This window comes from Pristis pectinata, chromosome 4 (genome assembly GCF_009764475.1).
Source record: "Pristis pectinata isolate sPriPec2 chromosome 4, sPriPec2.1.pri, whole genome shotgun sequence".
In the NCBI taxonomy this organism is placed as follows: domain Eukaryota; kingdom Metazoa; phylum Chordata; class Chondrichthyes; order Rhinopristiformes; family Pristidae; genus Pristis; species Pristis pectinata.
The window spans coordinates 59,828,066-59,854,872 of record NC_067408.1 but is presented as its reverse complement, the minus strand read 5'-3'; the positions used below and the strand labels follow the sequence as shown (position 1 = coordinate 59,854,872).

The following is a 26,807-nucleotide window of genomic DNA, read 5'->3' as shown; positions in this document are numbered from 1 at the left end:
TCAGAGTCTCAACCCCTTGCCAATCTAGTTTAACCCCTCCAGTAGAGCACCAGCAAATTTCCCTGCAAGGATATTGGTCTCTCTCTGGTTCAAGTGTGACCCAACCCTCTTGTACAGGTCACCAGTACCCCAGAAGAGATCCCAATGGTCCAAGAACCTTGGTCCCTGCCCCAATTCCTCAGCCACAAATTCATCTGGTCTATCCTTCTATCTGACCTTGCTAGCACATGGCACCAGGAGTAATCCAGAGATCACTACCCTCAAGGTTCTGCTTCTTACCTGACTCCCTATACTCATTCAGCAGGACCTCATCCCTTGTTCTACTTATGTCATTTGTACCAACATGTACAATGATTTCTGGCTGTTCACCCTCCCCGTCGAGAATTTTCTGCAGCTGCTCAGAGACATCCTTGACCCTGGCACCCAGGAGGCAACACACCATCCTGATGTCTCTTCTGCAGCCACAGAATCTCCTGCCTGTCTCACTCACTATCGAGTCTCCTATCACTATCACCCTGTCTGACTACACCCTGTCCCTCAGATCCTCAGAGCTGGTCACAGTGCCAAAGACCTGACCCCTGCTGCTAGCCCCTGAAAGAATATCCTCCCCCCCAACGCTATCCAAAGAGGCTTACCTGTTAGTGAGGGGAATGGCCACAGGGGAACCCTGCACTGTCTGCCTACTGCCCTCATTTTTCCCAGTGGTCACCCATCTATCTGAAGCCTGTATCTTTGGTGTGACCATCTCAGTAAGTGTCTTATCTATGAAGCCCTGAACTTCCCAGATAATCCCAAGTACATCCAGCTCCTTGACCCAGTCAGTCAGGAGCTGCAGCTGGGTGCACTTCCCACCAATGTAGTCATCAAGGAGACTGTGAGGTTCTCTGACTTCCCACATCTTGCAGGAGGAGCATTCCACTGCCCTGATTATCATTCTGCCTACATTGAATCTAGTACTAAGGATCAACAGCAAAATAAAACCTTACCTGTTCTTAGGCCCATGGGACAAGTTGGCAACACTTAAGGAGTGTCAAGACGAGCACTCGTATCACCTAGTGGTGGGCTGAATGGCCTGTTTCTATTCTGTCTGACTCTTATGAGAAGAATTCTCTAATGGAAACATCCCAAGATCTACCCTGTCAAATTCACTTAGGATCTTACATGATTCAATAAGATCACCCCTCATTCTTTTTAACTCCAAAGAACACAGACCCAACCTGTTTAGCCCCGCATGATAAGACAACACTCTCATCCCTAGAATTAGCCATGTGAATCTCCTTTGGACTGCTGCCAATGCTACTATATCCTTTTTCTAAGGAAGGGGACCAAAACTGTGTACAGCTTTCCAGGTGTGGCTTCATCAGCACCCTGTACAACTGTAACAAAACTTCCCTATTTCTAAACTCCAACCCTTCTACAATAAACGCAAGCATGCTTGTTGGGCTTGCCTGCTAACATCTTGTGATTCATACACTAGAAACACCTACATCTCTCTGAACGTCACTCAGTTGCAGTCACTCTCTATTTAGATAATAATCCACTCTTTGATTCTTCTGCCTGAGTTGTGTGACCACACCTCTGATATGGGGAAAAGTTTCCTGAAGTCTAACCTTCCATACCCCTCATAATTTTACGTACCTCAATCATGTCCTCTCTTAACCTCACCCATTTTATCCATATAACATTAGAGTCATTGAGTCATAAAGTTATACAGCATGGAAACAGGCCCTTCAGCCCAACTTGTCCATGCCGACCATGGTGCCTCCATGAGCTAATCCCATTTTCCTGCATTTGGCCCATATCCCTCTTAACCTGTCTAAATGACTTTTAAACATTATTATCGTACCCATTTCTACCACTTCCTCTGGCAGATTGTTCTATCTACCTACCACCCTCTGCATGAAAAACTTGCACCTCAGGTCCCCTTTAACTCTTTCCCCTTCTCACCTTATAACTATGCCTTCCGGTTTTAGACTCTCCTACTCTAGGATAAAGACCATGACCATCCACTTTATCTATGCCCCTCATGATTTTATAAACCTCTATAAGGTCACCACTCAGCCTCCTTCGCACCTAGGAAAACAACCCCACCCTATCCCCTCTCTCCTTAGACCTCCAGTCCCGGCAACATCATTGTGAATCTTTTTTGCACCATTTCCTACTTAATCACATCCTTTCTATAGCTTGGCAACCAGAACTGCATACAATACTCCAGGTGCAGTCTCACCAATGACTTGTACAGCAGTAACATAACAACCCAACTCTTGCACTCAGTGCATTGACCGATGAAGGCAAGTGTGCCAAATGCCTTCTTCACCTGTCTACCTGTACCTGTGTCACCCCTTCAGTGAACTATGTACTTGTACCCCTAGGTGTCTCTGTTCTACAACACTCTCTAGGGCTCTGCCATTTACTGTGCAATTCCTGCCCTAGTTTAACTTCCCAAAGTGCAGCACTCTGCACTTGTCCAAGTTAAATTCCATCTGCCATTCCTTGGCCCACTTTCCCAGTTGATCTAAATCCTGTTGTAATCTTAGATAACCTTCTTCACTGTCCACTGTACCACCAATTTTTGTGTCATCCACTATAGAATTGAGGTACTTTAACAGATGGCTTGTTGGGATTCCTCCACTTGATTCCAGATATCTCATGGGTGTTGGAACTGTGTTACCATCTTTTTCACTTATGATTATTGTAACCTTGCCCCACTTGTAAAAACTTCTTCCCTTCAGCTGTTAGTTGACTTCTATAGCTAAAAAATAACAGCAATGAAAAATGATTAACACTGACCCCACTTTCAACATTACTCTCAACCACGCCAGTACCCAGTATCAGAGATCAATTCACACGTCTTGATTATCAAAGCTGGAGATTGTTGTAATGAGTGAAAATTTCAGTTGAGGAAACTGTATGTGCAGTAGATTGTCATTAATATTTCACTGTAGCTATATTAATAGTCCTTTTCAATATATTTGTTTACAGACAAACTGGTCGAATAAGGACAATGATCTTACCAGTTACCTTTTTAAATGAGGTGAGTTACATGATTGTTACAATTATTGCTATTATTGCCCTAATATGTCATTAACTATTTCCAGCCATCCAGTGTTCTTTCTGAGAAAGAATGGCAATATTTGAGTAGTTGTGTTAAGTAGGTTATAACAGTTTACTGTTCCAGAACTCTTCCTTGTGTTAGAAGGACAACTTTAAGAGTTTGGCAGCTATTTAGCAATCCTGATCAGGAAGAGCTGTTGAAGGCAGAAAAAAGTCAAGTTTATTGTCAAATGCAGGAGTACATGTATGCACAGGTGCAATGAAAAACTTACTTGCAACAGCATCACAGGCATGTAGCATCAGATAACCAGCATTCACAAGAAAAACATAAACACATATGTTTAATCAGGCAGCTCAAGTTATCGCTGTGAAAGAGATTTCAAACACAGGGAAAATGATGGTGAAACAGAGGCAACTGGATATATAGTCCAGGAGACACAAGAGACTGAAGATGCTGGAATCTGGAATTTGGAGCAAAAAACAAACTGTTGGAGGAAGTTAGCAGTCAGTCAGAATCTGTGGAAGGAAATGGACAGCCAATATATAGGGTCTCAACGGAAACATCGACTGTCCATTTCTCTCCACAGGTGCAGCCTGACCCACTGAGTTCCTCCAGCAGTTTGTTTTTTGTTATATAGTTTAGGAGGCAGGAATGGGATGTGGAAAATAAGGACAGTAGGGGAGGAAGGAGTTTATGCAAGTAGAATAGTGGCGGAGGGATTTGAAGTTAATTCGATGGGAATTATTCAACCATTGGACATCAGCCAGCAAGAGGAATGGAGGTGAGTTGAAATGTGGTATTGGGAAAGCATTCAAGCAGTCAGCACTCGAGATGGAAAAACCATGGACTATGAATAAAACTGGACAGAGGTAGAAAGACGAAAGGAATTATCCTTTGTAGGAAGCTAAGATGATGTTAGGAAAAATGAGGTTAAAACTAGCAGAGTGCTTTGCTAATCAAAGAACCTACAGAGTTGGAGAAGCATTTAATTTCTGCACATCCATTCCTAGGCAGGCAACCAGTTCCAACACTTCAATACTCACAACCTAACAATATAAAGCAACAAAGAATCTGCTGGAGGAACTCAGCGGTTCAAGCAGCATCTGTGGGAGAAAAGGAATTGTCAATGTTTCAGGTCGAAACATTGATTCAGGACTCTGATATAGGGCAGTATATAGGGCAGGTGGTCACAGGGTACAATGCTTAAAGGAGCATGCACCTGACATTACATGAGCCACATACATTACATCCCTTCTTTAGTAATGAAAATAAAAAAGTATCAAACATCTTAAATATCTACCCAATCACTGTGTGCTTTACTTCAGCACAAAATCGGTGAGATACTTGGGTCAACACCTGTCCCACCTGATTGAACCCTAACTAGCTGCAGTTCTCCTGGGGTCTCTTTCCAAGCTGTGGTGTTGTCACTCTACAGCATTAGCAATCCTATCTGTATGTCTGCTCCAGTCAAGCTAGTCTCTGCCCTGGTCTTCCTGGGATGGTGCATCTCCATCTGTAATATGGGCCATCCTCCTCTGTTGTATGGTCTGGGGTGTGGTGTGTGTTGAGTCATTGTTCTCTTCTGCCATGTCTGGTATCAGTCTGATTTGGGCTTCAACCTTACTGTGTCTCCATCTCTGTAGAGTGTGCCTGCTTCTTGCCCATTGTTCAATTATTGATTTGCTTGATTCCAATTTGATGGGGACAGATCTGTTTTAATTTGACTGAAACCATTCCTTCTCCTATCGACTATTGCTACCATGGCATAGTCAACTTGCATTTCCATAGCCATTCTAAATCTTATGATATAATGATTGCTGTTTGCTAGATGTTCCCCCACTGATACCTACTGCACTTAGCCTGGCTCATTTCCCAGACCAAGTCTAGCATTGCCACCTTCCCTCCAAGGCAGAAGCATACTGTTCAAGAAAGTTCCCCTGCACAAACTTCTGAAATTCTTTATGCATATGTTATTAATACCCCAGTCTGTATCTGGATAATTGAAGTCACCTACACTATGAGGTTTGTATGTTTCTGCAATTTTCCTCTACATTTGTTCCTCAATATCCTTCCCACTACGGAATAGCCCCAGTAGTGTAATCACATCTCCACATCTTTCTTAATTATAAACAGATTCTGCCCTTAATTATCCCAGGTCATCGTCTCTCTCAAACAATGCAATTTTCTCTTAATCATAACGAATAGTAGTCCATTCCCTTGCATCTGCTCCTCCATTCATTGAGATCATTGGCTCATGTTTTACCTCAGCATCGCTTTCCAACTATAACCTCATATTCTTTGAATCCATTAATATTCACAAGTATAACCAACTCTCTATCTTGAATATAATCAGTGACCAGGCCTTCACAGTACTCTTGGATACAGAATTCCAAAGATTCTTTGTATCTCAGTCCAAATCGCCGACCTCTTATTTTGAGACCATTGCTCTAGACATGTCAGGGAAACATCACTCCTGCAACAACCCTTTAAGCCACCTTGGGCATAATGGGGATTGGAGGATGTAGGACTGAGCGGGGAGATGGATTTGATGTGGAAGCCCAGCCATGTTCATATTGATTGGCAAGGTAGGTTCAATAGTCAAAGGCCTCTCCCTATACTTTGTACATTTCAATGAGATTACCATAGAACCATAGAACAATACAGCACAATACAGGCCCTTTGGCCCACAATGCTGTGCCGACCTTCAAACCACACCTAAGACTATCTAACTCCTTCCTCCCACATATCCCTCTATCTTAAATTCCTCCATATGCTTATCTAACAATCTCTTGAACTTGACCAACGTATCAGCCTCCACCACCACCCCAGGCAGCGCATTCCATGCACCAACCACTTTCTAGTTGAAAAGCTTCCCTCTGATATCTCCCTTAAACTTCCCACCCATTACCTTAAAGCCATGCCCTCTTGTATTAAGCATTGGTGCCCTGGGAAAGAGGCACTGGCTGTCCACTCTATCTATTCCTCTTAATATTTTGTATCCCTCTATCATGTCTCCCCTCATCCTCCTTCTCTCCAATGAGTAAAGCCCTAGCTCCTTTAGTCTCTCCTCATAATCCATATTCTCTAATCCAGGCAGCATCCTGGTAAATCTCCTCTGCACCCTTTCCAACGCCTCCACATCCTTCCTATAATGAGGCAACCAGAACTGGACACAGTACTCTCAGTGTGGTCTAACCAGATTACCTCTCTTTCTTCCTGGGCCTGGGTCTTCTTTCAAGACTATAGACCCAGTCCACTTAACCTCTTGTCATATAACAAACCCAAAGTCCCAGGATTTAATCTGATGATCCTTTACTGCACTTCCTCTATTGCAAGTGTATCCTTCCTTAGGATGAAGACCAGAATTGTATGCAATATTCCAGAAGTTATCTCACTGGAGCTTTATAGAATTGGAGCAAGGCATCTCTACACTTATACTCAAATCCTGTGGTAGTAAATGCCACCAACCACCACCATTTTAACATCTAGCCTGCTCTTGCCTCACTGAACTTATCTCCTCATACCTCAACTCTATTCTGTTCCCCCTTGTCCAGTCCCTTCCCATGCTCTCTGCCATCTTAACGATTACCAACACACCCCTCCTGACCACCCTGTTTCTTTCCCATTCCGTCACCCACTCCATTTGCCCATCACCCACACACTCCTCCTACTGGTTCTGCTTCCCCATTGTTCTGACCTACCCTCCCTACCTTCCTTATTAGATTCCATGCTCTACCTTCCTTTCCCATTGGATTCCATCATCTATATCCCTTTGTTGCCTCCACCTATCACCTCCCACCCCATGTCGCTATTTCCACCCTTCTCTCCTCCATCTTCCCATTACCCCTCCTCTCCTGGATCCAACCATCACCTGCCAGCTCTTTCCCCACCCCTTCCCCTCACCTCTTTATACTGCCTATCTCCCATTTTTCTGATCTTTCAGTCCTGACGAAGGGTCTCAACCTGAAACTTTGTCCATTTCCCTCCACAGATGCTGCCTGACCCATTGGGTTCCTCCAGCAGTTTTTGTTTTCTCCAGATTCCAGCATCTGCAGTCTCTTGTGTTTCTATCTGTCTTCTTAATTGCTTGATATACCTGCCGTTAACTTTCATTTATTTGTTTACAAGGATACCCAGGTCCCTCTGAACACCAACACTTTTCAATCTCTCACTCTTTATAAAATACACTACATTTCTGTACTTTCTACTAAAGTGGATGGCCTCACGTTTTTCCACATTACTTTCCATTTGCCATGTCTTTGCCCATTCACTTAGCCTTTCTATATCCCCTGAAGGATCTCCGCATGCTCCTCATATTGTCCATACTACCAGTCAGCTCTGTATCATCAGAAAACCTGGATGGTTTACACATGATCCCCAATCCAACCAATAACACAGATTATGAACAGCTGGTGCCTTAGCACCATTCCCCATGGTACCCCAGGTGCCACAGCCTTGCAACCCAAAAATGATCCATTTATTTCTACTGTCCTCCTGTCTGTTAATCAGACCTCATTTATCCTAAATTCGTTTAATAATCCATCAAAACACTGTCAAATATGACCTTCCTTTCATAAATTCATTATGGCTCTGCCTAATCTTATTATGCTTGTTATCTCCTCCTTAATAATAAAGTTGAGAATTTCGCCAACTACTGATATCAGGCCAGCTGGTTTATGAACATAGAACAGCACAGCAACAGGCCTTTTGGCCCATGACATCTGTGCCGACCATGATGCCAATCTAAACTAATCCCATCTGCCTGCACATGGTCCATATCTCTCCATTCCCAGCCTGTTCATGTGTCTGTCTAAATGCCTCTTAAACATTGCTACCATATCTGCTTCCACCACTACCCCTCGCAGTGCATTCTGGGCACCTACCACTCTCTGTATAAAAAAAGTCTCGTAAATCTCCTTCAAACTTACCCCCCACACCTTAAAACTATCCCTTCTAGTATTTGACATTTCCACCCTGGGAAAAGAGTCTGACTATCCACACTATGTGTACCTCATATTACTTTATATACTTCTATCAGGTGTCCAACCTCTCCTTATAGTTAATACACTCTAATTGAGGCACCATCATGTAAAGCTCTTCTGCACCCTCTCCAAAGCCTCCACATCTTGCCTGTCATGTGCTGACCAGAACTGCACACAATAATATAGATCCCTGTTTTCTTTCTCCTTCCCTCCCTGTGACACCATCACTGTGACCTTTGTCAAAGTCAAAGTTGAGTTTATTGTCACATGCACAAGCACATGTGTGCACAGGTGCAATGAAAAACTTAATTGCAGCGGCATCACAGGCACATAGCATCAGATAAGCAGCATTCACAAGAAAAACATAAATTAAGCATAAATTAAACACAATTTTTACAAGAAAGAGCACAATTAAAACAGAAAAATATAAATCCATTTTAGTGCAAAGTGATGAAAGTGGGTATAGTGTTGCTAAACTGTAGTGATTAGAATTTTGCCGGTTGGTTCAAGAACTTAATGGTTGAAGGGAACTAACTATTCTTGAACCTGGTGGTGTGGGACTTCAGGTTTCTGTACCTCCTGCCCGATGGTAGCTGCGAGAAGATGGCATGGCAAGCACAGATGAAGAAGTATAACTGTGCATGTGGGATCAAAGGATGATAAAGTTGGCAGCATTTGATAAAAGGAACCATGTACGTTTGCCCTTTTGCACGGAAAGTCTTAGTGATACTGGTTGTACCTTACCTCTTTGTTTTTTTAGAATGCTGTGATCGATGACAAATCAGCAGTTAAATTGAAATGGGTGCTTCATATTATAAAGGTCCTGGTCTACATTCCTTACATTATCCTATGGGTTGGAATCCTGCTTTTCTTGATCTTTCTTACACTTGCCTTTGTCATGTGCAGGTGCAAAGAGAATAAGGTACTTTTATAACTATTACCAGAATTATTTACTACTTTGCTCACTGGCAATTTATTCCTTGCACTGTACCTCTCAGCTCTTAAAGGTACTGTACATATAACCTTTCCTTTTGTCCCTTTAGGAATATACACCTGTAACTTTAAAACTGCCGAATATCGAAACACGCTGACTTGTATTGCTGCAATTACACAGACGTGATGACTAGAAGTCCAGTCTGATTACGGAGCTGCAGTAACTTTATATTGGAACGGACAAACACAGAGCATTCAACAGACTGACTGTGAATTAATAGAATCAGTTACCAGTAATATTTATGTGTATTGTTTTCCAGATAGTGCAAGTACAGTTACGAATGGTATCAGTTTAAAATAATATCAGTTTAAAATTAACCAATCATGTTTCCAAAATGAAATATGATTGCTAATGATTGAATGCTTGGTACAAACACTTCAATTTTTTCATTTTTAATTGTTTTCCTTATACGTTTTCTATAGCTTACACAGTATTGTCTGTAGTGTCAAGTGTATTATGTTTTACACTAAAGCATCAATCCAATGGAAGCAATAGATTCTGCCAGGGTTTCAGCATGTTAGTAAATGCTCTGACATTTAAAAATTGCTTTTGTATTCATCTCTCCCGAGACCCAAACTGCTCACCAAGAAGGGGACACAGGCCTAAAGATGCTGCTCTTGAACCAGTGTCAGGAGTACCTGGAGTCTCCTTTTTAAAATCACATTCACTTTCTAAAATTTAAAATCAATCCAGAAATTGTTATCCTTTTCACTTTATCTTTGGAGAGACAAGATTATAATTGCATGGATCCTCTCCATAGTTTTGTGTGCCATCCAGACAGATCATGCCACACATAAGTACATCATGGTAGTACAAAAGGAAAACAGAATGCAGAATACAGTGTTACAGTTACAGAGAAAGTGCAGTACTGGCAGAGGAATAAACTGCAAGGGCCATGACGAGGTAGACTGGGAGCTCAAGATTTCATCTTTTAGCATAGGAGAGGTCCATTCAAGAGTGTGATAACAGTGGGATAGAAGCTGTCCTTAAGCCTGATGGTACGTGTTCTCAGGTTTTTGTATCTAATGGGGGAAGAGAGAATGACCAGGATGGGAGGTGTCTTTGATTATGTTGGCTGCTTTCCCAAGGCAGCAGGAAGTGTAGACAGAGTCCAGAGAGGGAGAGACTGGTTTTCATGATGGACTGGGCTGTTTTCACAACTCTCTGCTATTTCTTGTGGTCTTGGGCATAGCAACTGTAGTAGCCCATAGTTGAGTTTATTCTCATATGCACAAGTACATGTAGGTACAGGTGTAATGAAAAACTTACTTGCAGCAGCATCCCACCATACCAAGCTGTGGTGCATCCAGATAGGATGCTTTCTATGGTTAATATTACTGTGATGGATTAGAGATGGCATGGAAATGAGGTCCAGGCCTTGACTCTAACTTAAATGTGACGCCAAGGTTTAGCTTCAGACAGTTGCCAGTGTGAGGGATGGAGTTCAAAAGCAATAAACTGCAGCTGCTGAGAATCTGAAATAAAAACAGAGAAATGCTGCAGATACTCAGCAGGCCAGGCAGTATCTGCAGAGAGAGGAACAGGGTTAATCTATCAAATCAGTGGTCAGGAAACAGAGTTCGCAACAAGAATAAAGACAATACTTTTGGTCCTCCCAAAAATTTGATGTAAGAAACTTCTGCTTATCTAGTAGTTGGTATTAAAGATAGTGGAGGGACTGATTAAGATGGCAGTGAGTTAAAGCTGGCTGCCATGAGCATACCGTATGTGTAGTGCAGGACACTGTGCTCTTGGGTGATGTAACTAAGGGGAACACCAGGATAAAGACGGGATCTTGGTAAGTGTGATCCATCCAGCTAGACAATGGTGGAGGAATTAAATCAGGATCCTTTATCTTGTCGGCTCACCCAAATGACTAACTGTTGCTGGCAGTCACTAGAACTGCACTCCACTTTGCAATGCCTTAACACCCTTCAACATTTGTACCAGCTTTCTAGTCTCTTCGACGCTTAATGATCTACTTTACTGGGCAGGTATTCTTTGCTGGTGCTGACCAGTCGTGGTTACTTCTTCAAAAGATGTCTCCAACTTCAAAGTGGATTACAGCCTTTTAGTTATCATATTGATATTCAGGGTATCTTCTTCATTGATTCATTGCCGTTTACTAATTCCTCCTTGCCGACCACCTGCACTAATCCGATTTACCAACAATCGGTCTGTAGTGTACTATGCCTTTAGGCAACTTTTGAATTGATTTTAGTTTTTATTAAGGAAGGCCAAAAGGGGCCATGAAATGTCCTTGGCAAGTTGGATTAATGAGAATCCCAAGGCATTTTATACCTGTGATAGATCCCATCAGAACTTATCCTCCTTAATGCTCTTCAAAAGACCCAGCACCACCTCCTTCTTGATCTCAGAATACCCTAGCACATTAGCAGGCCTGCTACTGCTCTCACTATCCTCCATGTCCGTCTCCTTGGTGAATACCGATGCAAAGTACTCATTTAGTACCTCATCCACATCCTCTGACTCCAAGCATAAATTCCCACCTTTATCCTTGAGTGATCCCACCCTCTCCCTATTCATCCTCTTGTTTTTAATTATTAAGAGAGGCAAAAGAGGAGATTGCTAGGGCCTTGACAAAGATTTTTGTATCCTCAATAGCAACAGGAGAAGCCCCAGAGGACTGAACCAATGTTGTTCTGTTGTTCAAGAAGGGAAATATGGATAACCCAGAAAATTATAGGCTGGTGAGCCTCACAATGGTAGGAAAGCTGTTGGAGAGGATTTTTAGGGATAGGATTTATGGACATTTGGAAAAGCATGGGTGATTTGGGACAGTCAGCAGCGGTGTGGATGAAACGATCATCCACCTCTTTATGTGCAGTGCATTTCTGTCTTTGTTCATTCCATCCAATACTTCACACTTACTCTCCTTAACTTTTGAGAGAACAGATAGAAAATATTCATTAAGAACCTTACACATCCTCCACTTCCACACATAGTTTAGCTTTTTGATCCCAACAAGTTCTAATCTTTCTTTACTTATCCTTTTGCTCTTTAGGTACGTATAAACATCTTTGGATTTTTCTTTTATTTTACTTGTCAGTATTTTCAACATTCTCTCTTTGCTTTCATCATCGCCCTTTTAATTTCACTCATACATTTTCTTTACACCTTTCTTTACCACATTTTCTAATCTCAACGTCTCACATAAGGTTCCTTTCTTGTCTTTTTTTATCTACCTTGTCGTCCAAGGGTTCAAGAATTGGCAAGAACAGGTTCATCTGAAAACCCTGAATGTCTTTCATTGCTCTGAAATAAATGGTCCCCATTGCTCTGAAACTGATTTACTTTCTATCTGTTTCCTCATCACTTTTGCTAAATCATCCTCTATCCTACAAAACTCACCTGACCCTGATTTAGAAACTTTGCTTTGTTTTATTCTTTCCTATGACTATTCTAAATTAAACTGTGATCATTACCACAAGAATGCTCCCCCACTGATACTCCTTCCATCTGCCCCCTGTTATGGAATCATAGAGTTGTACAGCTTAGAAATATGTCCTTTGACCCACCATGTCTATGCTGACTAGTATGCCTATCTGTATTCTTCCCACTTGCCTGCATTAATTTCAAATTTCTCCACGACCTGCTCATTCAAGTACCTGTCCAGATGCCTCTTAAATGTTACTGCTGTTCCTGCCCCAACCACCTCCTCTGGTGGCTCATTCCAGATACCAACTACCTGTTGTGTGAAAAATGTACTCCTTCGATCTCCTTTCAACCTCCTCCCTCTCACCTTAAACTTAGTTTTAGAACCCCTACCATGAGAAAGAGACTCTGGCTATCTACCTTATCTGTGTATCTTATAATTTTATATACCTCTCTATCCCCTCTCAGCCTCCTTTGCTCCAGGGAGAACAGACCCAGCCTATCCGATTTCTCCTAATAACTCAAGCCCTCCAATCCAGAAATTTGGAAACAACTTGTCAGAAATTTTCTTAAATACTTGATCTTCTATCTCCCCTGTACTATGTGAGGTTATAGTACACTCCCAATAGCCTGACTGCCCATTTTTGTTTAACCTACAGAACCCCATTTGATGTATTGCCCCTTTTCACAGCTGTATTTTTTAAACCAACATTCCCATTCAATCCTTCCCTTGTTATCCCATCTCTCTCACTTGAAAACCTAGTTACAAGGAATGTTGAGCTGCCAGTCCCGCACCTCTTTAAGCTGCAATTTAGTCACAGCTAAAATGTCACATTCTACATATCTTTAGTTCATTACCCTACCCAGTAACCTCCTTGCATTTAGGTACACTGCATATGGCATTCGGAGTAACCCCAAGACAAATACGTTTGAGATTCTGCTTTCAGCACTGAAAAATCCACCTGCAGAACTTCATCAATTTTTCCACCTATACTACTGCACCAAAATGTACCATCATTTGGAATGTACCAATGTATCTGGAAGGCGCTGCCAGGGGAGGTGATAGATATAATAGCAACATATAAGAGACATTTAGACAGGCGCGTGGGCAGGCAGGGAACAGAGGGATGTGGACCATGTGCAGGCAGATAGGATTAGTCAGTACAGACATGGTGGGCCCAAGGGTCTGGTCCTGTGCTGTACTGTTCTCCGTGTTATGACCTATGTTCACCCATCCCCTTCAGAATGTTATGCAGCCACTTTGTGGTAGCCTTGACCTTGACACTAGAGGCAATATATCATCCTGGAATAATGCTTACGATCACAGAAACACCCAACTGCCTAACTATAGAATAATTTCTAACTTATAGTCTCTTCACCTTGGAAAACTGAAATACCCACAGTGGTCTTGGCAATCACAGGAGGAACTCTCTGAATCGAATAATGTTTAAAGAGCAAGATGCCATCATGATTCTCCTGAACTACCTGTTTGCTCCTTTTCGTCTACCTTTAAGTCACCCATTCATTCTCCACATACAGCTCTGAATCTGCAGTTTGTCCACCTCCTGAATTCTATCCATAAAACACTCCACCTCAGGTGCCCTGCCATGCCTCTATTTATTTCATAAAGTATCATATCAGCACCTCTTCTCTGCACAACATCAAAATCCTCCAATCACCAGAATCCCGGTTTTATATGCTTCACTCCATAGAACTGGACTCCACCCACCAGAAACACTATCTTCGGTTTCTCTCTCCACAGATGCTGTCTGACCTGCCTCTGTGTATTTCCACAATGGATATTTAGGGCAAATTTAAACATTCAGGGGAACTGGAGGAATAAAAGACAGAAAATGCTCAGCAAGTCAGGCAGCAGCTGTTGAGATGGGGAATTGGCCATTAAGATGGGTGAACCTTCAATCAGGAGGGATGGGGGCAGATGTAATGGTATTGGTTTATTATTGTCACATGTACCGAGATACAGTGAAAAGCTTTTGTTTGTGTGCCATCCAAACAGATCATTCGATACATGTATACCAAGGTAATCAAAAGGAAAACAAAACGCAGAATATAGTGTTACAGTTTCAGAGAAAGTCCAGTGCAGGTAGACAAATAAAGTGCAAGGACAAGAGGTAGATCAAGAGTTTATCTTTAGCCTACAAGAGATCCATACCAAGAGTCTGGTAACAGTGTGATAGCAGCTGTCCCTGAGCTTGGTTCTACATGTTTTCAAGCCTTTGTATCTTCCCACCGATGGCACAGGAGAGAAGAAAGAATGACCAGAGTGAGAGGGGTGCTTGATTTTGTTGGCTGCTTTCCAAAGGCAGTGAGAAGTGTAGACAGAGTCAATGGAGGAGAGGCTAGTTTGACATGGTAACGTGTAGCACAGACTCCGCTGCAACAGTTGATCTGAACGTCTTGTCCGTGTTAGAATGCTACTCAAACTCTTGCAGGACCATTGACTCAGCAGGACACGGTACTGATCAGGACTAACCACAGCCCACGGTATTCACCCCTGCCCGAGCTCCCACCTGCCCATCAGTCGAGCTCAGACCACGTGACGGGAAACGGCACCGCCTCCTCCGCACCATCCGACCAATAACGTCCACCCTACCCGTGGAGGCCGGATTGACGGCCGCTCCACCAATCCATTGGCAAGAGCTGCAACTCGCTGCGGATAGTCCAATCAACTCCTCCCACCGCTGAACCAGACGGGCATCCACAAGAACCAATCAGAAGTTGGAATGCTACAGGTCGCCCTATTGATCCAATGAGGTGAAGGGACATGGAACCGTGGGCGGGTCTGGTACACGCTGGCTGAGGAGGACGCAGTCGGGTTGAGGGGCGACTGCAGGAGAACACGGTGAGGTAAAGTTAGGCCGCTGTGGCTGAGAGCTCCCACTGCTTAGCAGGCGTTTCGTGTGAAGGGCTGTTCACGTTTTAGCAGTTGAGCTGGGGCTAGACCCAGGATCCGCGGCCATTGCTAGCGAGCCGGCCGTTCAGGGAGCAGTGTCGTGCAGCCGGGAACCTGTGGCCTCTGCCGGTGGGGTGGGGAGTGCGTACCGTGGGCCGGGCGGTAACCTGGGATGTACTTCAATGGTGCTTGCCCAAGCCGCCGGTTTGCAGCTGCGGGGCAGCCTGGGTCAATCTGAGGGGCCCCACGTCCCGGGACGTGTGTGTATGAGACTCGGGATCTATGATTGGCCCTTGTCCTGAGGACTACGCCCTGATATTGGAGCCTAGTTTCCAGGAGTTTCCCAGCAGCTATCTCTGGTGGAACGAGGGGCCACTGTATCTGCCCAGACTGGAAGGGACGTCAGATGTTTTTTTGCACTATTTATTTTTGTAAGTTACTGTAATGTTATGTCTTTGCACTGTACTGCTGCCGCAAAACAACAAATGTCACGTCATATAAGTTAGTGATAATAAATCTGATTCTGATTAAACTGGTATTTCCATCGCCTTGTTACCATCGTACACTTAAGTGAGTTGTTTGTATCGTTGAGTTTCCAATGTTTGAATGTCAGAAGCATTTGCAGACTTTAGCTTTTTCATGTCTATGATACAGTAAGCTTGTTTGTTGACATATGTCTGACAGACTTTCTGGAGGGCTAATGCGCACAATTCCATTTTTAATCAATGATTTTTGAATTGTAAAGAAGCTGGAAGCACAAGAGACTGAATGCTGAAATCTGGACAAACAAGATGCTGGAGGAATTCAGTGGGTCGGGTGACATCTCTGGAGGCAAATAGACAGTTGAATGTTTTGGGTCCAGACCCTTTGGACAGAGAGAGGAGAGTCAGTATAAAGAGGTGAAGAGAAGGGGTAGAACAAGAACTAACAAGTGATAGGTGGATCCTCTCTGTTGCTATTTCCACTCTTCCTCCTTCCATCTGCCCATCACCCCTCCTCACCTGGATCCACCTATTACTGGTGGATCCAGGTGAGGAGGGATAATGGTCAGATGAAAAAGAGGAGTGGAAATAGCAACAGACCACCTATCATTTGCTAGCTCTTGCTCCACCCCTTCTCTTCACCTCTTTATGCTGACTATCTCTCCTCTATCCTTCAGTCCAGATGAAGGGTCTCAACCTAAAATGTCAACTGTCCATTTCCCTCCACAAATACTGCCTAGCCTTCTGAGTTCCTCCAGTATCTTGTTGCTGGATAAAGATGCTGAGCTCGTTGCTTCTGGTACTGGGGTATCAGAATAATTGAGCATAGTTTGGAGTCGGTCTCTCACTCCCCAAAGTGTTTAAAGTTAGATTGCTCCAAAGGTGGATGTCTCACCTCTTTATACTAGCTATTTTCCCTCTGCATTCTCAATCCTGATGCAGAATCTTGACCTGAAATGTTGATCATCTGTTTGCTTCCACCAATGCTGTGTATTTATTTTTGTAAGTTACTGTAATTCCACCAACACACCTTTTGAGTTCCTCCAGTAGTTTGATTTTTGTTCTTGGCTTGAAACTGGATTGTCAGTTGTCTGTGGACAAAAGAAGTGTGAACAATTGTGTTAATAAATAGGCTGACTCTATTGATGAAGTTAGTTATTTGTTTACTATCCAAAATATGCAAGTTGGGTATTCTCCTGTTCTTTGTAAAAGCATTGGAGCTTTCTCCCTTATTCTCTTGATGTTCTTTAGTTATACATCTTTCTGGATGTGGCTGTATTGTTGGCATATATTGTGCAACCTTAATAGCCCTTGAAAGTGGTGAGGCAACTACTTGAACTGTGGCTGACCTCTTGTAATAGTTACTAATTTAAGCTATAAGAAGTACTTCATGCAGCTTAACAAAAGTAAGGCTGTTCTGCTCTTTTCCATCAGCCTTCTTTTGGAACTTTGTCCCTAACACCATTGCATCAGTGGAAACAGTTCATAGCCATAGATTTGTACAACACAGAATGCTGACATTTTGCCCATCTATGCCTTGCTTATTCAGTTGCCTGCCTAAATGCCTCTTAAACTTAGTAATTGCATCAGATTCCATCACCACTTTTGGCAGTGCTTTCCAGATATCAACTATGTGTAAATTTAAAAAAACTTTCCCCTCAGCCTTTAACTCCTTCCTCTCTCCTTAAATGAATGTCCTCTTGTTTCTGATACCCCTATCATGGGAAAAAGATTCTACCTATCCTATTTATGCCTCTCATAATCTTGTATGTTTATTATGAACTATGCATTAATTCATTATAAGTTATGAAAGCCCTCAATCCAGGTAAATCTGCTTTGCATTCTCTCCAGTGCAATCACATCCTTCCTACTGTGCAGCAACCAGAACTGCACATGGTACTCCAACTGCGTACTAACCAGCGTTTTGTAAATTTGCAACATAACGCTTTAACTTTTTTATTCAATATGCCAACCAATGAAGGCACATATGCTGCCTTCACTATCCATTTGACCTGTCTTGCACTTTCAGGAAACTATGGACTTGAACTCCAAGGAGTCTCTTCAACAACATTCCTTAGCACCCTACCATTTACTGCGTATGCAGTACCCCTATTTGAATTCACAATATGCATTACCAACCAATATGGATTAAATTACATCCGCCAACACTCTGCCCAACTTTCCATCTAATCTATATCCTGCTGTCACCTTAGATAAGCTTCCTTGAGATTCACACCACCAATTTCCACTTTAGCTGCAGGCTTGTCATGCTTCCTAGATTCACATCGCAAATGATTGCGGGACATCACTGGTCACAGTCTTCCAATTTGAAAGACATTCTTCGACCACCATCCTCTGCCTCCTATCACCAAGTCAGTTTTGGATTCAATTTGCTAGCTCACCTTGTCTCCCATGTGCCTTAATCTTCTGGACCAGTCTAACAGGTGGTACTTTGTCAAATGCCTTACTAAATCCATAGATGACATCTGCTACACTGCCTTCCATCAATCTTCATCTCAAAAAAAAAACTCAAAGTAGTGAGATAGGATTTCCTCTTAAAGGCATGCTGACTATCCCTAATCAGTCCCTGCCTTTCCAAGTATATACAAGTCTCTTAGAATTTTCCCCAGTAGTTTTCCTCCCACTAATGTAAGGCTCACTGGCCTGCAGTTATGTGGTTTAACCCTGCTGCATTCCTCAAATAAAGGAACATTAGCTATTCTCCAGTCTTCTGATATCTTGCCTGTGGCTAACAAAGATGCAAAAATCTCTTGTCAGGGCCCTGCTATCTCCTCCCTTGCTTCCCATAGCAACCTGGGATAGATCTCAGCTGGCCCTGGGGATTTTTCTACCCTTTGTCACATGAGTTAGTTAGCCACATGAAGCAGTCCTTAGAGTGGTGACAGTATTAAAGGAACAGTTATAGTCCAGGGACTGATATTACATGTGCTACATTTACTTGTCTTCCCATCTTTTCTAGTAACCTTTGGAACAGGAAGGGGTCAATAACTTTACTGTTTTTTTTTATAGGCCGCCCAATAGTAACAGGGATATTGAGGAGCAGATAGAGAAGCAGATCCTAGAAAGGTGTGAGAATAACAGAGTTGTTGTGATGGGGGATTTTAATTTCCCAAATATCGATTGGCATCTCCATACAGTGAGGGGTTTAGATGGGGAGGAGTTTGTTAAGTGTGTTCAGGAAGGATTCTTGACACAATATGTAGATAGGCCTACAAGAGGAGAGGCTGTGCTTGATTATTTGGTATTGGGAAATGAACCTGGTCGGGTATCAGATCTCTCGGTGGGTGAACATTTTGGTGATAGTGATCATAATTCTATCTCCTTTACATTAGCACTGGAGAGAGATAGGAACAGACAGACGAGAAAGGCATTTACTTGGAGTAAAGGGAATTATGAGGCTCTCAGGCAGGAAGTTAGAAGCTTAAATTGGGAACAGATGTTCTCAGGGAAAAGTACGGAAGAAATGTGGCAAATATTCAGGGGATATTTGTGTGGAGTGCTGCACAGGGATGCTCTAATGAAACGGGAGTCACGAGAGGATACAGGAACCGTGGTGTACAAAGGCTGTAATAAATCTAGTCAAAAGAAAAGCTTACAAAAGGTACAGAGAACTAGGTAATGTTAGAGATCTGGAAGAGTATAAGGCTAATAGGAAGGAGCTTAAGAAGGAAATTAGGAGGGCCAGAAGGCGACATGAGAATGTCTTGGTGGGCAGGATTAAGGAAAACCCCAAGGCATTCTACAAGTATGTGAAGGGCAAGAGGATAAGATGTGAAAGAATAGGGCCTATCAAGTGCAGCAGTGGGAAAGTTTGTATGTATCCAGGAGAAATGGCGGAGGTACTTAATACTTTACGTCAGTATTCATTATGGAAAAAGATCTGGGGGATTGTATTGGGGACTTGCAGTGGGCTGAAAAGCTTGAACATGTAGATATTAGGAAAGAGGAAATGCTGAAACTTTTGGAAAGCATCAAGTTGTATAAGTCACCGGGACCAGATGAGATGTACCCCCAGGCTGCTATGGGAGGCGAAGGAAGAGATTGTGGACCCTCTGACGATGATCTTTGCATCGTCAATGGAGACGGGAGAGGTCCCGGAAGATTGGAGGGTTGCGGATGTTGTTCCCTTATTCAAGAAAGGGAGTAGGCATAGCCCAGGGAATTATAGACCAGTGGGTCTCTCCTCAGTGGTTGGTAAGCTAATGGAGAAGATCCTGAGAGGCAGGATTTATGAACATTTGGAGAGGTATAATATGATTAGGAATAGTCAGCATAGCTTTGTCAAGGGTAGGTCCTGCCTTACGAGCCTGATTGAATTTTTTGAGGATGTGACTAAACACATGGATGAAGGGAGAGCAGTAGATTTAGTGTATATGGATTTCAGCAAAGCGTTTGATAAGGTACCCCATGCAAGGCTTATTGAGAAAGTAAGGAGACATGGGATCCAAGGGGACATTGCAGTGTGGATCCAGAACTGGCTGGCTCACAGAAGGCAGAGTGGTTGTTGAAGGGTCGTATTCTGCGTGGAGGTCAGTGACCAGTGTTGTACCTCGGGATCTGTACTGGGACCCTTGCTCTTTTTGATTTTTATAAACGACCTGGATGAGGAAGTGGAGGGGTGGGTTAGTAAGTTTGCGGATGACACGAAGGTTGGGGGTGTTGTGGATTGTGTGGAGGGCTGTCAGAGGTTACAGAGGGACATAGACAGGATGCAGAGTTGGGCTGAGAAGTGGCAGATGCAGTTCAACCCAGATAAGTGTGAAGTGGTTCATTTTGGTATGATGGCAGAGTATAATATTAATGGTAGGACTTTTGGCAGTGTGGAGGATCAGAGGGATCTTGGGGTCCGAGTCCATAGGACGCTCAAAGCAGTTGCGCAGGTTGACTCTGTGGTTAAGAAGACATATGGTGTCCTTCAATCGGGGAATTGAATTTAGGAACCGAGAGGTATTTTTGCAGCTATATACGTCCCTGGTCAGACCCCATGGAGTACTGTGCTCAGTTCTGGTCACCTCACTACAGGAAGGATGTGAAAACCGTAGAAAGGGTGCAGAGGAGATTTACAAGGATGCTGCCTGGAATGCGGAGCATGCCTTATGAAAGCAGGTTGAGGGAACTCGGCCTTTTCTTCTTGGAGTGACGGAGGATGAGGGGGGACCTGATAGAAGTATATAAGATGATGAGAGGCATTGATCGGGTGGATAGTCAGAGGCTTTTCCCCAGGCCTGAAATGGTGGCCACAAGAGGACATAGGTTTAAGGTGCTGGGAAGTAGATATAGAGGAGATGTCAGGGGTAAGTTTTTTACTCAGAGAGTGGTGAGTCCGTGGAATGGGCCGCCGGCAATGGTGGTGGAGGTGGATATGATAGGGTCTTTTAAGAGACTGTTGGATAGGTACATGGAGCTGAGAAAAATAGAGGGCTATTGGTAAGCCTAGTAATTTCTAGGGTAGGGACATGTTCGGCACAGCTTTGTGGGCTGAAGAGCCTGAATTGTGCTGTAGTTTTTCTATGTTTCTATGTTGTTGGGAGTAGAGTTTTAGCTCATCTATTTGAGTCTCTGCACATGACCATTCTTTTGGATACTGAGAAAGCCTGTGTTACTTGAAATGGGGTCTGATTATGGTGACTTAGTTTCTTATAGTAGTTCCTTTGTGGAAAATGAGATGGTGTTATGTGGTGACCAAATTTCCAGTCCTGTGAGGACCTCAGAGTTGTCTGCTGTGAGCTGTGATCCAATATTTATGTTCAGCATCAGTGATGCTGCATCCGGTAAACTCGCCTTTGACCATGTGGATGATTATCAACAAGAATGTTTTTTAAGTCTTTTTATAAAAAAAAGTCATCAAATACATCATCTCAGTTAGGTGAAACACATCTGATCTAAGTTTTATCCATGGACTTGATGAGAATGGAGTTTTCTTTGCTTTCCTTTCAAAGTTTGCAATACTGCCTGATCTCCCTGTTCATCCTTGGGCAATAGATGCTTTTGCTTGTTTGCAAGAGGCAACTATTCACTCCCAGATGTGAGGAATGAATGAATTTTATCATGTTATGCTTTTGTGATTTGGGGACAGTTACCCTTAAACCATGTATTTACCTAAGATCACATCATTTTATGTAAATACACGGTCTGAGAACATTTTCCATTCTGCCTGAATCATTCACTCCAGGCACTGGATCTCCTGGTGATATCTTCAATCTTCTGCATTCATGGCTGAAAGATATGCCTCAGCAAGCTGATTATCTGAAGGTCCTTCATATCTGTGAGCTAGGAGTGTCAGCTACATGCATGTATTTGCCTGTGCAGCATTGAATCTTTTTGTATACCTGCATCCTCAAGAATTCTCTGCATTCTTTTGCGATTTCTGGAGGGACTTAACAGCAGTGTTGTAGCTTGCAATCTATGCACATACAGTTCTCCCACAGTGTATTGAAGAAACTTCCAATCCAAAGATTATGTCAAGTAGCTCCTTCTCATTTTGTCCGTGATGTAATTCTGTATGTGTCAGAACTTCAGTTGTATGCACAGTCAGTTGAATCATGTTTGTGAACACAGCAATACTTGTTGCTTCCTAACTTGAAATCTCTTGTAACTACTGCTCTCTCCTACCTACCTGTTATAAATTGGGGTAAGACCAACTTTGATACTGAGAAGAGATTTAACAAAAGTGAACTGGAAACTTGATGGTAAATCAGTCTCGAAGTAAGCGACGCATTCAGCAGGGGAGTAACATGTTCTGACAAGTAAAATGGAAAAACAGCCAAATTTAGTGTCCCCTGAACGAGGTCTATACAGGGTCAGATAAAATCAGATGCCAAAATGTAGCTATAAGCCCAGAAGAATATAGGGTGGTAAAGGCAGAATACAGCATACTTGTCTTCATTGGTTGGGACATTGAAAATAAAACTTGAAGTCATATTGTAGCTGTATCAAACTTTAGTTGGGCCACATTTGGAGCATTATGTGCAGTACTGGTCACCACACAATAGGAAGGATGTGGAGGCTTTGGGGAGGGTGCAGAAGAGGTTTACCACGATGCTGCCAGGATTAGAGAGTATTAGATATTAGGAGGGTTGAACAGATTTGGATTGTTTTCTCTGGAGTGTTGGAAGCTGATAGAAATTTATAAAATGATGAGAAGCATAGATGGGGTAGATAATCAGTGTCTTGGTTGACAGGAGGGAGAACAGCTTTCTGCCAGTGGAGTGTAGATGGTCTGGCCTGTTCAGCAGAAAATAAATTGTATTTAATCTAAAGTAATGCTTTGTTGCAGCTTCTAAAGGCAAGAGAATATACAGTAAATGGCAGGACATCCAGAGGTGTGGCGGTACAGAGGGACCTTTGGAGTGGATGTCCACAATCCCTTAAAGGTAGTGGGACAGAGAAGATGGTTAAAAGGACATATGGATGATTTCCTTTCTTAGCTAAAGCATGAGATCTGGAAAGTTGTGCATAATCTATGTACAACATTGGTTAGGCTACAGGTGTTGTATTGTGAAGTTCTAATCAGCATGTTACAGCAAAGATGTGATTGTACTGAAGAGGGTGCAGAGGAGATTTGAGGATGTTGCCAGGACTGGAAAGCTAGCTACGAAGAAAGATCAGATAGAACATAGGAAACGGAAACAGGAGTAGGCCATTCAGCTCCTTGTTACTGCTTTTCCTTTCCATATTATAGCTGATTTTGTTTTTACATCAGTGCGACCTTCCTGAACTAATCCCATATCCCTTGATTCCTTTAATGTTTAACACAAAAACTATTTCTGACATGACACATTAGCCTACACATCCTTCTTGGGTAGGTAATTCGCTACCCTTTGAATGAGGAGATTTCTCACCTTTGCCCTGAATGGCTGGGCCCTAATGTTGAGATGACAACCCTTGGTTCTAAACATCCCAGCGGAGGAAACATCACCTCCCCTTAAGAGTTTTGCGTGTTGTCCTCTCATTCTTCTCACCTCAAGAATATAGGCTTAGTATGTTAGTATCACTTTATCACTAGTATGTCCTTCCCTGGGTAGGGAGACCAGACTTGTACATAATATTCCAGATGCAGTCTCACTTGGGCCCGATGTAATTGGGGCAAAATGTATGCACTCTTGTACTCAAATCTGACACACCTTTTGCCTCCTAAAATCATTTGCTAACTTTCTGTAACTTGTACATGAACACCTTTTGAAACAAATGAAATTGAGCTTTTGGTCTTTCCATATGGTAGCTGTTCCCTCTCGCTGGTCTCTAAGATTTCACAGATAAACTATCTCTGAACTGAGTTCTTCAAATCTGCAAATTTGCAATTATTTGCTAATTCTCTTACTCAGCCTAGAAATGATTCTCCCATGCCTGGCTCCAAGTTTAAAAAAACTCTCAATTGTTTGCTCTCTGCTTATGGAAACAATGAGCTTGTAACAAATTCTCCTGAACTCATTTGTGAGCTTTATGACATGGTACAATTTCCTCCTCCTATAACAAAAGAGACACAGTAGCAGTTTTTTTCCTGTATTCTGATTTATCTGCCTTAGCCAGCTCAGTTTACATTGTAAATCCTTCCTTTCTTTGGACAAGTTACTGATATCTGGACACCCGGAACTTGGGAGTCTTGTTTTCTCTCAATTGCAGTGCACAGCTTGCTATCCCTTGGCGCACCGAGTGCTGTCTCAGTTGGAAGAGATAGGGCCTGTTCCTTGATGTTTCAATATAGACACATCTCAATAACTGGCTCTTTAGCCACTATGCGTTTGGAATGTGCTGACAGTTCACTGACAATCCTTTAGAGAACTGCCAACCAGTTGTAATTTGTACCACAGAGGGTTCCCGATGTCTGTAATTTTACACTGGCACAGAATGTGTTGAAGGGAAGATGTGGGTGTATTGCCCTCATGCTCCACTTGTGGGTGCCCAAAGTACAAACACTAAATGGATCTAGATACTGGAAGTATGTGGGTTATGCAGCATCTGTGAAGAGATAAATAGAGTTAACAATTCTAGTCTTTCCAAGAGATCACAGATCCACAATGTATGATCTGACTTCTTCCAATGCTGTCAATGTTCGACTTAAGATAATTAACTACCCAGAATAAATTTGGTGTGCAGTAACTTTGGATGACTGTACAGGTCCTCCCCAGGTTATGGCAGGGTTCAGCTTCTGTGAACTGTTCGTATCACAAGATGAGGTGGGATTTCTTCAGTGCATCCAAGAGGGGTTCTTGAAACAGTATTTGGAGAATCCAACTAGAGAGAACATATTGGACCTAGTTGTGGAAAATGTGCCAGGTCAGGTGACAGACCTGATAGTGGGTGAACATTTTTGGAATGGTGACCACAACTCATTATGTTTTATGATCGTTATGAGCATGGATCAAATTGGATCTTGAAGGAAGGTACTAAATTGGGGGAGGGCAAATTACGACAGGAGCTAAGAGGCACTGACTGGGATCAGCTGCTGTCAGACAAGTCCATGTCTGACATATTTAATTTAAAAACAAATATAGGAGTTGTCTAAAGACAACTGACCAGAGTTTAGGATCGGCATGGTCTGGTAAGGAGTTAAGGAAACCTTGGATGACTCAAGAAGTCCTAAACTTAGGAAGGAAAAGGAAGCATACATAAGGTTTAGGAAGCTAAAATCAGACTGGGCCCTTGTGGAATATAAAGATAGTAGGAAAGTGCTTAAGCAGGCGATTAGGAAGGACAAAAGGGGCCATGAAATGTCCTTAGCAAGCAGGGCCAAGGATAATCCCAAGGCATTTTATACTTGTATTAAGAAAAAGGAGATAACTAAAGAGAGGGTAGGTCCACTTAAGGATAAAGGAGGGAATTTGTAGTTGGAGTCAGAGCAAGTGGCTGAGGTACTAAATGAGTACAATTCAGGAGAAATTGGAGGATAGTGAAAACAGAATGGGGCAGGCTAGTGTACTGGGACATTTTAGGATCAAAGAGGAGGAAGTGCTGGGTCTTCTGAAAAGCATTAAGGTGGATAAGTCCCCAGGGCCTTGATGGCGTATATCCCAGAATATTGAGAGAAGCAAGAGAGGAGATTGCTGGGGCTTTGACAAGGATCTTTGTGTCCTCACTAGCAACAGGTGAGGTCCCGGAGGACTGGACAGTAGCAAATGTTGTTCCTTTGTTTAAGAAAGGAAATGGGAGTAAGCCAGTGAGCCTCCCATCGGAGCTGTTGGAGAGAATATAGGGATAGGATTTATGCATGTTTGGAAAGGCATGGACTGCTTAGGGGCAGTCAGCATGGCTTTGTGTGGGGCAAGTCATGTCTTATAAGCGACTGTCTTTTGACGAGGTGACAAAGGTGTTGATGAGGATAAGGCAGTGAATGTTATCTACGTGGATTTTAATAAGGCATTTGATAAGGTCCCGCATGGTAGGTTGATTCAGAAGATAAAGATGCATGGAATCCAGGGTGAATTGCAAGTTTGCATTTGGAACTGGCTTGCCCATAGAAGACAGAGCAAGGGTGGAAGGCTGTTATTCTGGTTGGAGGTCTGTGACCAGTGGTGTTCTGCAAGGATCGGTGCTGGGACCTCTGTTGTTTGTGATATATATCAATGATTTGGATGAAAATGTAGATGGGTGGATTAGCAAGTCTGCAGATGACACCAAGATTGGTGGAGTTGTGGACAGTGTAAAGGACTATCAAAGAGTACAGCGGGACATAGATCAGTTACAGATATGGGCAGAGAAGTGGGAGATAGCGTTTAATCTGGGCAAGTGTGAACATGACATAAGAAACAGGAGCAGGAATAGGCCATCTGACCCGTGAAACCTGCTCAGCCATTCAATAAGATCATGGCTGATCTGGCCATGGACTCAGATCCATCTACCTGCCTTTTCCCAATAACCCTTAATTCCCCTACAATGCAAAAATATATCTGTGTCTTAAATATACTTAATGAGGTAGCCCCTACTGCTTCCCTGGGCAGAGAATTCCACTGATTCACTACTCTGG

General features: G+C 42.9%; 2 protein-coding genes across 6 annotated transcripts in view; both read left to right on the top strand.

Annotated features, from left to right (window-relative positions):
• LOC127569589 (lysosome membrane protein 2-like) overlaps positions 1-9,568 on the top strand; it is a 61,615-nt gene extending 52,047 nt beyond the window's left edge. Inside the window, exons 10-12 of the mRNA XM_052014363.1 lie at positions 2,983-3,034; positions 8,798-8,959; positions 9,081-9,568. Of these exons, the coding sequence (XP_051870323.1) occupies positions 2,983-3,034; positions 8,798-8,959; positions 9,081-9,128 (262 nt within the window). The 3' untranslated portion in view covers positions 9,129-9,568. The remainder of the gene's footprint in view (positions 1-2,982; positions 3,035-8,797; positions 8,960-9,080) is intronic.
• Positions 9,569-15,211: 5,643 nt separating this feature from the next.
• Positions 15,212-26,807, top strand: part of ap1s2 (adaptor related protein complex 1 subunit sigma 2) — a 53,488-nt gene continuing 41,892 nt past the window's right edge. For 4 of the 5 annotated variants that reach the window (XR_007956294.1, XR_007956295.1, XM_052015311.1 and 1 more), the window contains exon 1: positions 15,212-15,295. The gene's annotated coding sequence lies outside the window, so the exon portion shown is untranslated. The remainder of the gene's footprint in view (positions 15,296-26,807) is intronic. The other variant, XM_052015312.1, reaches the window with a different exon arrangement.